Raw genomic sequence first — 16024 nt, 5'->3', positions numbered from 1 at the left:
AAAAAAAAAAATTTCAGCTAACATATCCATAACGGGTGTCTATGGATAGGTCTTTAAAAAAAGACATTAAGGTTCTTAAAACTATTTTTCGTCAAAATTAACCGTTTGAAAGTTAGACGCTTCTAAAGAGGAAAAATTAGTGTCTCCCCCCCTCTAACTTTTAAAATAAAAGAAGGAGAAAACAAAAATAAATATATGCTGTAGATTTCAATAGAAACTAACAACGAAAATTGGTTGGAACCAGATATCATTATTAGTTTTTAAGAAATAAAACATTTTCAAAAACCGCAAATATAACTTTGTCGTTCATACAAACACTATGTAAAACCAAGTTATTTTACAACTTTTATATTATGTCATCTACTTGCTGTTACGGAATCCTTCATGGGCGAGTCCGACTCGCACTTGGCCGGTTTTTGTTTAGGGATCGGATGGACCAAGACCGTTTTCCATGATTTCGGGACTACGCCTAACGAGTAAGCTTATTTTATTCGGTCCAAATGTGTACAGTCGACTCTATTTAAAGGTTCCCTCTCGGGGCAGGACCACTCGTTAAAGGTTCCATCCCCACTATCACTACTTTCTCCGATCTCTAGTTGCGAAAAAAATATAAAATGGTTGAAATATTTACAAAATATTTTTATTATTTATTGTTTAAAATTTGCCGCCCCCTAAAAAGTGCCGCCCGGGGCGGGCCGCCCCTGCCGCCCCCACTACGCTACGCCACTGCACTAAAATAAGTAAACAATTAATAATTACTTTCTGATTCTTTTAACAACCAATTTATAAATTTCCAGACGAGAATACCCGGTAGTAGTGGAGCGTATACCCGGGTTTGCCCGGCTGGGCTCGCGACGTCTCTCCTGCAGACGTACACTGCGGCAGATGAGAGCCGAATCCGACAACACGCCCACCGCTGCCTGACATCACACGCACCGTGCCATTGGAGCTACACCGAGCACTGTTTTATGAACTCACACTTTAAACCCTGAGAGGGTAGGAAGGGCACTCATGGCTGTTGTCACCAACGATCTTTTAACTAAAAGTTACTTTATTAATTATTATGTTATCGACTTACTCACGTAACTGTTTGACGAGGAACTCGACTAGTTTCAAGCCATGCTAGAGGCTCATATTCATGAACAGCATTCCGCGACACACGACGTGGCGATTGTCGCGCTGCTACTAGCGACTTAACTCTAGCATGGCTTGAAACTAGTCGAGTTCCTCGTCAAACAATTACATGAGTAAGCCGTTAACATAATAATTAATTTAGTGTGTCTGACGAAAGTTACAATAAAAGTTACTTATCGTGACGTAGCACCTAACGTAACTTGTACGTAGGTGATGTACGGAGGTCCCATTTAGTGTTTTTGTTCCGTTCTGTCATCGAATCCATGGCCTTGTTATGTGGAAGCAACATTTTGTGAAGACTTATGAATAGGTATTATGATTAATATACTGTTTAGTGTACGAAATAAATGTAATGTTATGTATTAATGGATTAAATGGTTAAGTGTGGGAGAGTTATGCTTCAACACGAATAAGCCGACTCGAACGGAGTGATACCACAGCCTCACAGAAACCGACGTGAAACAACGCTTGCGTTGTGTTTAGTTGTGTGAGTGAGGTTACTGGAGGCCCAATTACTCCCCTTCCCAATCTTTCAAATCCCCGATTCCCCAACAACCCTTAAATTCCTAACCCCCAAAAGGCCGGCAACCCACGCCTCTGGTGTTACTAGTGCAAGAGGGAAGGAGCTATACAACCTACATAGCTCCGTCCCTCTTGCACTGCTCAATGATCGACCATTCTGACAGTATTGTAATAGCAGACTAAGGCCCCAGGTGATCCGGCTGCTCGTTCACGGGCTTATACGACAATAATACTGTACTACTGTATCATATTTACCTTTTTAATTTTTATACCTAGACATATTTTTGTGAAATAAATAAAACTTGAAAGAGAGATCCGAGAGTTTAAAATTATTTTATAAAATGTTTCATTTCCCTGAGCGAATTTTGTTACGAAGTTTGCAGTAGTTTTTATTTTACTTCTGTCAACACAAACCTATGATTTCTACGAAATAACAAATCTATATTAGAATACCTAAGTACATACTGCCTGTAATATCAACAGCATTGTGGTATCGCCCGCTAATTAGACTCGCCCACTTGCTTTACATTTCTGCACACATGATTCAGTCGCAACCACAAATGGTATGCGAAAATTCACATAGGTAACGTTAACTTTAAATGATACCTAGTACCTAATAAATCAATAACACAATTATAATCTTCATAGGTATCACTTAAACTTCTTAAATTCATTAAATCAAAACCTATTCAGTAGTTTTTGAGATTTGTTCGATACGACAGACAGAGACGTGGCAATTGGGAGTTCTTTAACTGATCAACCATATATTAAACTAGCGACCCGCCCCAGCTTCTACTGGGTGCAATGGTGATACATTATGCATGTATTATACATATAAACGTTCCTCTTGAATCACTTTATCTATTAAAAAATCCGCAAAATCCGTTGCGTAGTTTTAAAGATTTATGCATCCAAAGGACAGAGGGACCGAAAAAGCGAGTTTGTTTTATACTACCTTTATATAGTGATAATTCAACCAAGAAGTTAAATATCCTTATTTACTTATAACAAAACAAATATATGCCTAACTTAATAATACAATAAATAAGTAGGCATGTACATATATATGTAATGGCTCAGTGGATGAGCAAACAACTCTAACGTTCCGAGCCCTAAGTTGTATCCCGGCATAGAACCAATATTTGTAAAGTCAATGGTTCGCAGTAAAAAATATTTTTTAAAGATTCCGTTTCTAATGGCTATTATTATTGGTTAAAAACATCACATCATGTCATGTCATGTGTACTCGTATGTAAACTTGTATGTCTGTAAACGCACCCACGACGCAGGAGAAAATCCTAATGTGGGGCAACGTTTTTTTAAAAAATTAAAAAGCAGGAGTAGGAATGGGTTGGTTTTTAGTCAGAAAAAGTCTGACACTCCGTCTCGCCTTACTTAAGGCAGAACAAGTCATTTGATGATTTTCTCCCCTCCAAATATAATAATAGGTAATTAGGCACGCAAAAACATAAAAAAAATTAAATGTACATAGTATGTATATTAATATTTTTCTTATGTCTATATAAACAATGATGTAAGACTCTGCTCTAAATTATAAAAACAACTATCTAAATTATTCAATTAACATTCAATTTTATTCTTAAGCACTATAAGGTTTAAAATTGACTAAATAGTCTCTACTCATGACTATAAATACTCTAAACTTTAATTACTCAGTTGGTTTATACGTCAGTTTTCGAAAATAATATTTTTATATTATTTTTTTAAATTTTCCATTAATTTTATTTGCGACAGTGTTTGTACATCTTAGGTCTTACGCAGGTAGCTGTAGTCTAGATCATAACACTTGTCATAATAATGTGACATGCACACATTCTGTGGTCTTAAATTATATGTTTTTTTTTTAATCGTACTTGTTTAGTACATAAATAGTACATAGTACAAAAAGCAGTAGCCCACCAGTAACGGGAGAAATCCAAGCTACGCCGGTCAGGGCTCAAGAGAGAGGTATTTCCGGACAATACGCGCTGTGTCCAGAAGTACTGCCTTCTGCATCAGGCTCTTGATCCAACCGTCTAACTTTAGCCTACTCAGATGTTAAATATAATAAATTATAATGATTATTGAAGTCATACATTAGTTCAGTCAGAAGATTATTAAATTATATAAAATTAATGAATAGAATGTCAAAAATGTTCCTGCTTTTTAAATATATCATTTACTGAGTAAAAACCATTAATGTTTTAATTACTACGTAATGTATTGTATAAATAAATAGTTCTTTTATTTTAAATGTTTTTTTTTTCAGTACATCATGCCGTTTAATGAATTTCAATGTTATCCTTTTAGCAATACAGATAAAATTTTATTAAACAATTTCTTGTAAGGAAATTAATAAATATTATTTTACAGATGGTTCATTTAAATCTCTAGGTCAACCAGATTACATAATATTTTTTTCGACGCCTTAACTTAGTTTTATTTCTTTTTAATTTCTTCTCAATTTTAATTTGTGCCCAATCCCTGATTCCCCAACAACTCTTAAATTCACAACCCTCAAAAGTAACGTCTGTTGTAATGCGGTAACCCCTCTGGTGTTTCGGGTGATCCGTCTGATTGCTTACCAGCTTATACCACAAAAAAAAAACAAATATATCGAACCGAATATCGATAGTATTTTACACTAATATCCATACTTAAACTCTTAAAAGAAAGCCAATTTTGATGTGTTTTAGTACAGATTTACCTCCCTTCCCAATCCCCGAATCCTCAACAACCCTTTAATTCCTAACCCCCAAAAGACCGGCAACGCATTTGTAACGCCGCTGGTGTTTCATGCATCAATGGGCGGCGTTGATTGCTTACCATCAAGTGATCTGTCTGCTCGTTTGCCGGCTTATACCATAAAAAACAGATATATCGTAACTTCTAGATGCCAGCTACAAAGATTAGTCTCTCAGGTATACCTATTTGTAAGTATTCATAAGTCATTGTTTTTACTTCTGTCATAACTTCACCTGAAAAAATATTCGTAACACTATGTGTAACCACATGACAATACTTACATAAGAAATTAATTAAATATTTTGCATAAGAATACACGCAGTATTACATTGTATTGGATGGTCAAAATATTTGATGAGGCTCGTTAAATAGCAGAAATGATAATTTATGTAATATGAGGAACATTGACAATTGGCAATGCGTAGAGATGTAGCTTCGTTGTGCATTTTCTATCGTCTCTACACTATCACAGGGAGTGGCCAATGACCAATGGTATCAGGTCTCCTGGCAGATCCATATAATAGCCTTAGTACAAGTTGGCTTTACGTTTATCGAAATCGAAACGACAGCGTTGTTTTACCATTTGTGTTATAAGTCCCATGTAATAGGGGATGAGCCTATTGCCATGTACTGGGCACAATTCTAGACTCCGTGTTACTACTGAGAAATTTGCGAAAAACCGGAAATCGCCCAGTAATTCTTTGACCGACCCGGGAATCGTACCCGAGACCTCTTGTCCGGCAGTCGCACTTGTGACAACTCGACAAACGAGGCAGTAATCATTTTCCTCAATATTCCAAAAAAATCTACATGACTCGGTTGACAAAATTTTCGAAACCGCAAGGACATAGAGACCAGGTTGCGAAGAATCAATACATTTTATGTCATGGTCTATAATTAGTACTTTATATCATCTCGTCAGTACATATGTTGAGTAATAAGCAATACATATTAAATACTAAGTCCTTAGGTATTTATATTGTCTATAATAAACAGATTCCAGCATATTAAGTACTGAACAATATTTTTGAAAGGGGGAAAATCATCGGCCGATTTTTCTTTTGGTGGGTGAGGTGGGAAGGAGTGTCAGACTATCGGCAACCCGCTAGGCCGTCCGCAGCTCTAGAACATTAAGTAGATAACACTAAATTGTATTTAGTAAATTACTTAACTTTGTTATAAAACTTTTACTCGCTGCTTTACCTTCGTATGTGAGTCACAAAACATGGTACCCTAATTACATGGGAATCATAACTACTCAAAAGGCATATAACAGACTGATGATAAAATGTTTAAAATTAATTTAGGATAAATAGAATGTTTTGTTTTTAATGAACGTTGCCCCACGCTAGGTTTTCGTCCTGTGTTGTGGATGCGTTTACAGCAAACATACAAGTTCACATGCACATGACACCCAGACCCGAAACAATTTATGTATCATTTTTTTTATTTATTTATTCATATAGAGAGGTATTTATCATATAGAGAGGTGCTCCGTGCGGAATACGAACCCGCTACTCTCTGCACGGCAGCCAGTTGCCCAGCCAACACACCAACCGTGCAGTCATAGGCAGTTGTCCCACCAACGGCGAGTGAACGACTAACTATCGGCTATTTTCTCGCTCAAGAAACGTACAATAAATATACTTTCCGTGTAAACAAAAGAGATGCATATACAAATAGTTGATCGCTGACTGTTCACACTGCCGGCGAGTGCTCGCTTCACTTGTTTGTTTTTGTTTTCACTCGTTTTCACTCGTTTCTAGTTCTAGCTCTACTCGTTACTCGTTCATCGTTGCCGGTGGGACAACTGCCTTAAAGTGTAGTTTAATTTGCCTCATAGTAGGTAGGTACCCATTATGGCAGGTACTTAATACATATAAGATATGTACTTAATACGTATGCATCTCTCGTTGGGAGTCTGTCATCAGCGCCAGCGCCACTGATCTACCTATACCATGCAATTATATCGGATTCACGTGAAATACCACACGATTATCATGTGCTATGAATTCTAATTATGTTATTAATCACACTGCCTGTTATAGCTATTACAATTCTTAGACACGGGCAGCGGAGAACCGGTAAGAGATATCGAAGCTCCGGCTCGAAGCAGGAGTAGGAACGGTGTGTTTTTTAGTCAGTAAGTTTGACGCTGTCTTTCGCCTCACCCAGGGCGGGAGAAGCCATTTGATGATTTTTCCCTCATCAAAAACAGCACTGTATTAAAGGACGCAAGGTGCAAACGAGCAATCGTCACCTGATGATAAGCAAATAGAGCAGCTCATGGACACCCAAGGTAATAAAAAATTGAGGAGTAACAAGTGGCTTTTAGCTATTGGGAATTTGGGGATTGCACGTCCATATTAGAAAATGAAAAGTCAAGCTTTACTTAGTTAACTTAGAAGTGGAAATCCTTAGCTATACATTAAGAACATTACCCCTTCCCAAAATTTTCAATCCCCGATTCCTTACCCCCAAAAGGCGTGTTTCGGGTGTCCATTGGCGGCGGCTTACCATCAGGTGATCCATCTGCTCGTTTACCGGCTTATACCACTATTAAGAACATTATAATGTTTACAAGCAAGTAGTCCAGTAGTCATACACCGGAATTTTCTCACAGTCCTGGCACGTCATAAAAATACCGAAAATTGTCACAAATATATAAACCAGTTCAGTCCAGTAATCACCTGAGTCACAGCCGTGCTTAGCATGTCAAATACCTGGTTTTTACTATAATACAAAACTTGATTCTTTAAAGGAATAAGCTGTACCTAGCTTACTCTTGTTTTTTCCTCGAAATTCTGCATTAAGGATTAGTTACCTATTTCCAGATATCCTTGTTACATTGTCTCTAAATTGACAAATAATGTTTAATGTAATATAAGGTTCGGGTTGTGGAACGACCTGCTGAGGTTTTCCCAGTAGTATGAGTAAGATTTTCATAACGGTTGCTATTGTTCATACGAGTACCTGCCAGGTGGTTTCGGACTAGCGGTTAGTTAATTACCTACTATGTATGCTTGATATTCACAGTCTTGAGGACAAGAGATGGAAAAAGTTGATTCAAGTTTCAAAACACATTTAAAAATTTGATCTCAAATGATGTCGAACCGAAAGTTGACACGTGTAGCAGCCAGCCGCCCAACTGCGCAAACCATGCAGTCAAACATCAGTATTCATGAAAACTGAACAAATTATCAACCATTATTACGTTAGTACATATTTATTTACAACCCAATATATTATCGGATATAATTGCACATCTCAAACTGGATATTCAAGCGAATACATAAATAATACCTAGACTAGACATAATATATCCTAGAGGTATTCTCTCAGATATTTATTACATACCTAACCTAAGTGTATATGTAGATGTTTAAGGTAATTGCGATAATTGAATGAAGTCATGACTAATATGTTGGGATGGGATAATCTATATATTAATACGTGATGCAAAAACTTTGGACCACTTTTTACGATAATTGCGCGGACGTAGGAGCATAAAATTTGGTACACTTATAGTTTATGTGTAGGAGAAGTGCATAGCGCTAATATTTTTCAAAAATAATGCTTATAAAGTACATTAAATCAATAAATAAAACATTACACACACATGCATAGTATCTGATCGTATTTGACAAAACGTCACAATCGATAGACATTGCGATGATATTCTCACGTCTCATATGAAAAGAGTTTTATAAAAGAGTTTGAATTAAATAAAAATTATCCTTCAACGTACGTTAAGTGGTATTGTAAATTAAATCATATATGGTCGAATTTCGGCCACTAGGCGACCACTAGTTTCATATAATTATTTATTTATTTATAGTTTAATAGATGTGAGATGAATACATATAAACTATTTATAAATCGTCCAAGTTATGGTTTGCTCAACGTGCAAGTCGGCTGACTTGAAAGAACTTGGTGAAATGGAAATCCGAAGTTAATATTTTGAACTATGACATGCACGACCCGAAAGTATTAAGCCGAAGGTCGACAGCCGGAATTTGGAAAACTAATCCCGAAAGCTGAATACCGAAAATGCAAAATCGACTCGAGTGATACCACGGCCTCACAGAAAACCGACGTGAAACAGCGCTTGCGTTGTGTTTCGTTGTGTGAGTGAGGTTACCGGAGGCCCAATTTCCTCCTTCCCAATCTTCCCAATACTCGATTCCCCAACAACCCTTAAATTCCTAACCCCAAAAGGCCGGCAACGCACTTGTAACGCCTCTGGTGTTTCAAGTGTCCATGGGCGGCGGCGAGTACTTACCATACGTCAGTCGGATTACCGGTGTGTTCTATAAAAAAATGTCGGTTATTTTCCAAGTTTCTTCACAAACAAAATGTTTCTTAGAACACAACTTCCGACTTCTCCACAATGTCGCCTAGTTATGTTAATTATTTCACAATTGCTCGCTATCAAGGGCTTCTAGTGGTCGTCGCTATAAATACAAGCTGCCATAATTAAACACATGATATTGACCTTGTGAATAAATGAACTAAACATGACACAGTTTTTCAAAAGAAGTTGTTTCGATTACTTATTTTTCAAAGAATTAATTATATTGGCGAACCGAAAAGGGAAAGTACCTTTGAATAAAATGTAAAGTACTTTTAACTACCGTATTCGAAGGCATTTAATGATTACTCAAGCTGTTTCTTAGTAGCTAAAGTTTCATTAACAATTATAGTCCTTGATCCTTTAGTACAAGTTTGTAAGTACATTTAACGAGATCAAAACGAGAGCGCGTTCAGTACTCTCATTGGTAGGTTAATTAACACTAGCCAATCAGAGTAAATAAAATTTGTACTAAAGGTAATGTTCCGATAACAATAACTGAATCAAGTACCTAACCATTATGGCTTTCCGGCGCGATGGCCCTTTGAGCCATCAGACTACCACAGACGGGGCCCAATTGGGTTGATGCCTAATCCGGAGCTGCGGACTACCTAGCGGGTTTACCGGGGTTTCGCCTCGAAAAGCAGGAGTAGGAAAGGGGTGGTTTTTAGTCAGTATGAGTCTGACAGTACCTCTCACCTCGCCCTGGCGAGAGAAGTAATTGTATGATTTTCCTCCTTAAAAAAATCATTATGACTTTGAGTACTGATTTGACTTTGATGTTACCATGACACAAAATGTAGAACCTAAAGGTTACAGGGACAAATTATGTGAAACAGTTACAAAATATCGCAAAGAGAAGATGATGGATAGATTGTTTGACGAGTGATAAAGGGCTCCGTGATCTGATAGTAACATTAACGTTATCGGACGATGCATGCAGCCGACACCCAATGTTTACGTGTAGATTGCAAATGTAATTATTGAGTCCCACTTTATTTACCTTAACACATTCTACTGGGAAAATGTATGACGGAGAGAAATCTATATCTACAGTAGATCTTTTTTTAGGGGTGAAAATCATCCAGTGACTTCTCTCGCCTTGGGCGAGCCGGGAGGGAGTGTCAGACTCTTACTGACTAAAAACCGCCCCGTTCCTGCTCCTGATTTTCAAGCCGGAGCCCCGGTAAGCCCGCTAGGTAGTCCGCAGCTCCGGATTAGGTATCAGCCCTACTGAGCCCCATCTGTGGTGGTCTGTTGACTTTTAGAGGCGCATGCGGAACGCGACGCGCCGTACGCACAGACCTGACGTCCGGAATGTCTCTCGCGACGGATAGGGAATGAGAAGTTTCGTTCACTTACACGCCCTGCGTCCTCCTTAGCTAGCATGAAGAAGGAGATGGCATTCCAGTACCACTCGCTCCACACCATGGCTTGAACCAAAGATTTACCCCGCATTACGGTAGTGAAAAAAATTACATCTCTTAGTACCAATTTTTGCGTATGATGATGAAAACTGAATTAATCCGGTTTCTTTCATTTACATACGAATAATAAAAGAATATAAATTCGATCACTCGTTAAATAAATGTTCAGAATACATTATCCGGCTAATATAATAAAGAAATTTCTGACAATACATCGAGAATATTTACGATGTGTCAACAAAAAAGATGGTATATGTATAATGATAATACACAAAAGGAGCTATTTTTCTTCAAGGACGAAGTAAAACAATGAAACTGTACTTAGAACATTTAATGATTATAGTTCAGTTACAAATATTTTTTTACATTGTAATTATAGCAAACTAAGTAAATTTTTAGTTGATCGAAAAATAAATAACGTATTTCGTCAAATCGATGAAAAGTATTTGAATGATTTATTTTACTGTAAAAATTAATTAATTTATGTTTAACCTAAAAAACTACTACATGTATAGTGCCACCGGTTGATTCCTTTTATTGTGAGGTTCGTTGATGAAAATTATACATTTGCATCAATTTTTTTAATCACATTAGTTAATCGCAAGACTTTATTTTGAAAGAGCCTCTTTAATAAGCAGTATCATATACTTATGAGTAAATACGTTGTTATATTATATACGGAACCCTTCCAACACGACTATGGTGTACAGTTAGCATATTGTTTCATAATTCCTACATTACATTGCGTACTATAACTAATCAAGTACCAAACACTAAGTCAATAAGGATAACGTGTTTAAAAAAATATCTAAAACGCCGACATTTAATTCCCTGCTGTATAAACATAGCGGTGACTATTGTCACTCGAAATTAATACTTACATAATATATACTAATATATATAGTCTGTATGTTCGTCTTCTTGTTAAAAGTACAACATTCATACGTACCTTTTTTTTAAGGTAGAAAATCATCCAATGACTTCTCTCATCTTGGGCGAGGCGGGAGGGAGTGTCCGACTCTTACTGACTAAAAACCACCCCGTTCCAATTCCTGCTTTTCGAACCGGAGCCCCGGTAAACCCGCTAGGTACTCAGCAGCTCCGGATACATAGGTATCTAAGTACATAAATATTAATGGAAATTCTTTAGAAATGAAGCAAACAAAACAAAATTCGTTAGTTTGTTCAAAAATAGCAATTATGCCAATATCTTTCGAGTAAGTATCTGCCACGAGTTTAAGGTAAGCGTCCACAGGCCCGCATCGCACGCATCGTACGCATTCGTTTGACGTCATCAGTACGCATCGCATGTAGGCATTGCTGATGATGCGGTCTGTACGATGCGGATCAGTAGACGCAGTTGTATGAGTTTCTATACAAGACAAACTAAAATCCGTTGCGTGCGATACGTACGATGCGGACCTGTAGACGCGTACCTTTAATAAGAGGTAGTGTTATGTTTAAAGATTACAATAGTAAATATAAATCATGGATTATGAGTATTTGTTTTTACATAAAACAATCTAACCTACTATGACTTTGTTATGAATGAAAGAGCTATATCTTTGTTCTCAACTGCCTCACTGTCTCTGATCCTTCGTGCATATTTGTGCGGAGTAGAGTCAATGTTTATTTAACTTCTCAAACTAAATTAAATGGTCCGGGGTACGAAATTTCTTCACTATTGTATACTTCAAACACAACACTACCTCCCATTACGTTAGAAGTCATGGCAGATAGATTTAGATCACCTTATATAAAGTCTTAGATAGTTACCTATTTATATAAATATCATCTCATAATGTTTATCCTAGAATAAAACGAAAAACATTGTCTATTATTACCTATCTATAACATTGAACAAAAACCTGTCTTGATTGAGAACATGGAAAAATTAGTTCGCAAATCTCATAAATAAGATCATCTACTCTGACTTTATCGATTTCAATGACAATTTAAAATTAAAAATGTAAATATATAAAATATCTACACTAATCTCATCTTACTAATTATATGTATTATAAATATGAATGTGTGTGTGTATATTTGCTACTCAATCACGTCAAAATGGCTGAAGAGAGAGGGGACACAGGTAAGTTACGGTCTAGAATAACGCACAGAGCTCTTTTTATCCCTCAGGACCGCGGGCAAAACCGTTGGCAGATTTGAATGAAAGTCACGTTGGTACTTTGTCGTTGGTAGGTTTCCGCATTCTCTTGAGAAGATTTTCTCTCTTTCAAGTGAAGCGTATATCTCGAAAACTCCGGACCACCCCGTAATGTTTTATGAGACTAGCCAATATATAAATATTTTGTGAAAAGGAAATTATTAGAATAATTAATATGTAAAATTTTTAAAATTAAATATAGAATATTTAATTTTTTTAGCCAAAACCGCGGGTCAATACTAGTTAAACATTTTTTTATAATACAGAGGTAATATGCAACAAATATGTTTCTTGTTTGTGTTGAGATACTTAACATATAATATATAAAGCCGCGGAAGATATATGCGTAGTGTTGTATCTTCCGGCCAGTACCTCGGGAGCGCGCACCGGTCGCTCTAGTGACCACTCACACGTACCACATACAATTATCGTAAGTACACCTTTTTTACGCAAACTTTTTTTAACTTAAAAATTTTTTTCGGTAATTTTTTTATTGAGGAAAAAAATCATTTTTTGTGATAGCCAAGTTATACAAACGGTATAGTGGGGTGGTGTAATAGAAATTGAGGGGTGAATAGAGATAGAAAAAAGGTGAAGAAATATAAGGAAATTCTTCATAGTATATATTCACCCCGTTTTACCTAAGTAGTTTATTTCGGTTTTATTTCGTCAATAGAAAAAAAAAACTAATTTTCTTCTTAACATCTTTAATATTCCTCATATTCTAGAAGCTATCTGTTTCTGTACAAGTATTTTTATATATTTTAACGTGTCCAGATAAAATAAACGTCTTTATCTGAACGAATAATAGTGCGAATTGTTATATAAATGTTGATAACAATACAATGCTGCGAATTACGTCATATTTCGATATTAAAATATTATTACTTGTCGTCGTATTGTTTTTAACTAATAAAAATATACAATAGTAACGAAAGGGCAACTTAAGTGTTTGTAATAGTTTTTATTGCGATAATATTTTATAGAATATCTAATTCGATGCAGTAATAAAAAAAATATCGGTACGACAAAATTTAATCGAATCGTTTCATAAAAACAAACTGTATAACTGTATTTTTTCGAAAATGTTAGTTTTTTAAAAATACAAGTCAAGATTTAAAAAAAATATTGTATTGAATAGTTTTTCAAAAATACAAGTCAAGTTTAAAAAAAACCGGCCAAGTGCGAGTCGGACTCGCACATGAAGGGTTCCGTAGCAGCAAGTAGATGACATAATATAAAAAAAACTTGTAAAATGTCTTGGTTTTACATAGTGTTTGTATGAACGACAAAGTTATATTTGCGGTTTTTGAAAATGTTTTATTTCTTAAAAACTAATAATGGTATCTCGTTCAAACCAATTTTCGTTGTTAGTTTCTATTGAAATCTACAACATATATTTTTTTCAGTTTTCTCACTCTCTTATTTTAAAAGTTAGAGGGGGGGGACACTCATTTTTCCACTTTGGAAGCGTCTAACTTTCAAACGATTGATTTTGACGAAAAGTGGTTTTACAAACCTTAATGTATTTTTTAAAGACCTATCCATAGACATCCATCACGGATATGTTAGATGAAAAAAAAAATTTTTTGAATCAGTTCTATGTATGGAGTGCCCCCCTTTAATTTTTAAATTTATTCATTTTTATTCAAAATTCGAATAGCGGTTACCGGATTACATCAACCTACAAAGTTTCAACTATGTAGGCCCAACAGTTTCGGAAATAAACGGCTGTGACATACGGACGGACGGACGGACGGACGGACAGACAGACATGACGAATCTATAAGGGTTCCGTTTTTTGCCATTTGGCTACGGAACCCTAAAAAGTGTCTCTAAAATGTTTGTTTTTCAAAAATACAAGTAAAGTTTCAAAAAAAATGTTGTCTCGAAAATGTTAGTTTTTTCAAAAATACAAGTCAAGTTTAAGATAAATATTATACATACAAAAGTTTAAACTTTAATTTGTTTTCTAACTATATATTTTTTTAAGTATACACTTATGCTTTTTAAAATGATAGATAAAATAATAGGCTATTATTTTATACAAGTTAGCTCCCCTATTATTTTATCTTATTAATCTTAACATTATAAAATAGATAGCACTGTCTGGTCTATAAAAAACGATCTGAGACTATCCTTACCTAATGCAGTATTTATAGGTTTCAATAATATTCTATTTATTTTATTTATTTAGCTAAATATAGAGTGAAGTACATCGGTGTAAACTACTTTATTTATTACTTTATAATTGCAATTGAGAACTAAAATAAGTACTTCCTGTTAATAATTATTATTTCTGGACAGTTATACAGTATTCTGTGTCTGGTCAGTTATAACTGCACGATTAGCGCGGTGGCTGGACAACTGGCAGTCGTACAATGTGTAGTTCCCGCACGGAGCAACACTTTGTGTAATCTACAAATTGTTGTTTCGGGTCTGGTTGTCATGTGTATGTGAAATTGTATGTTTGTGAACGCACCCACGGGACGGCACAGGAGAACATGCTAGAATAGGACAACGACAATTTTGAAAAAAATAAATAAAAATAAGTACTGGATATACCAGTGGTTGTGGTGGCCCCGAGATTTACAAATACCGCTTCTCATGCATGAAGGAGGGTTCGAAACTTACCAACGGCAAGTACCAATGTGACATTTTCTGAGTTATATTGTATTTTCTAAAGATTATTTAGACTGAAAAACGGCGAAGGAAAACAATATTTCTAATTAAAATCTGAAGTCTAAAATCGCCAACCTGCATTGAGCAAGCGTGGTGATTATGCTCAAACCGCGAGGGGTCGTCGTCGCCGACCACGTACTGAGGACACGGTGGTAATCAGCCCACAGGGTACACCACCACCATATCCTCCGAGCGGTCCCCGCAGGTACCTCCAGAAACTCCTATGTCCGGTAACCACCTGTGTCAGGCGGTAGGTGAGGACACCGTAGCATCTCTCAAGCCACTCCTCAAAGAGGTGACTTATGGGCTACTACTCAAACGTCACTTAATTTTAGAACGCTCTCAAGAATAGTTCTGTCACTACAAATTCTTTATAAAAGACAGAGATAGAACGATATTTAAGTATAACTGAAAAACGAGTAGTGTTTCAGTATTCGGGCGTTACCGCTGTAATGACCCATACAAGGATTAATAAGTGCGATATTTTATTAAGTATGTAAAAAATAATCGGTTAACAGATATAATACATGCGTCAATGAATAAATTGATAACGGTAAAACCTTCAATATATTTACATAATAGCAAGACATTAATTGCTTCATTTGTAAATACGGTAAAGGTCTCAGCACACATATGGGATCGGAAAGGGATCGTAACCATAACGCCTTTTGCCTCGCTGTCAACCAGGCGTCAACCTACCGTATGCACGTAACGAAAGCGTATCAGTAAATAAATAAAAATAAGTACAGCGCCTGTACGTCAACTCGGCTACGGCTAAGCGACACCGCGCTTACGCCTCGCCGTCCCGTCGCGGGAGGGGAAAGGGGAAAGGGTGGACGAAGAGATGTGAGCTCGGGTACGGAGAGACGTAAGCGCGGGGACGGAGAAACGTAAGCGCGGGGACGATGAGCCGTAAGCGCGGGAATTCAAGTTCGGAGCCTGTTCCGAGGCGAGGCGATTACGTTATTATTCCGATTAGTGTGCGTTGCAGTAGGG

General features: G+C 36.5%; 1 protein-coding gene across 2 annotated transcripts in view; it reads left to right on the top strand.

The window, feature by feature from the left end:
- LOC118277375 (protein 4.1 homolog) overlaps window positions 1-1970 on the top strand; it is a 29582-nt gene extending 27612 nt beyond the window's left edge. For both annotated transcript variants that reach the window (XM_035596140.2, XM_035596139.2), the window contains exon 8: window positions 798-1970. In XM_035596140.2, coding sequence (XP_035452033.1) covers window positions 798-924 — 127 coding nt within the window. In that variant the 3' untranslated portion in view covers window positions 925-1970. The remainder of the gene's footprint in view (window positions 1-797) is intronic.
- Window positions 1971-16024: the final 14054 nt, after the last annotated feature.

This window comes from Spodoptera frugiperda, chromosome 10 (assembly GCF_023101765.2).
Source record: "Spodoptera frugiperda isolate SF20-4 chromosome 10, AGI-APGP_CSIRO_Sfru_2.0, whole genome shotgun sequence".
Taxonomy (NCBI): domain Eukaryota; kingdom Metazoa; phylum Arthropoda; class Insecta; order Lepidoptera; family Noctuidae; genus Spodoptera; species Spodoptera frugiperda.
Note: the sequence above shows the minus strand (reverse complement) of the source record. Positions and strands in the feature narration are given on the sequence as shown.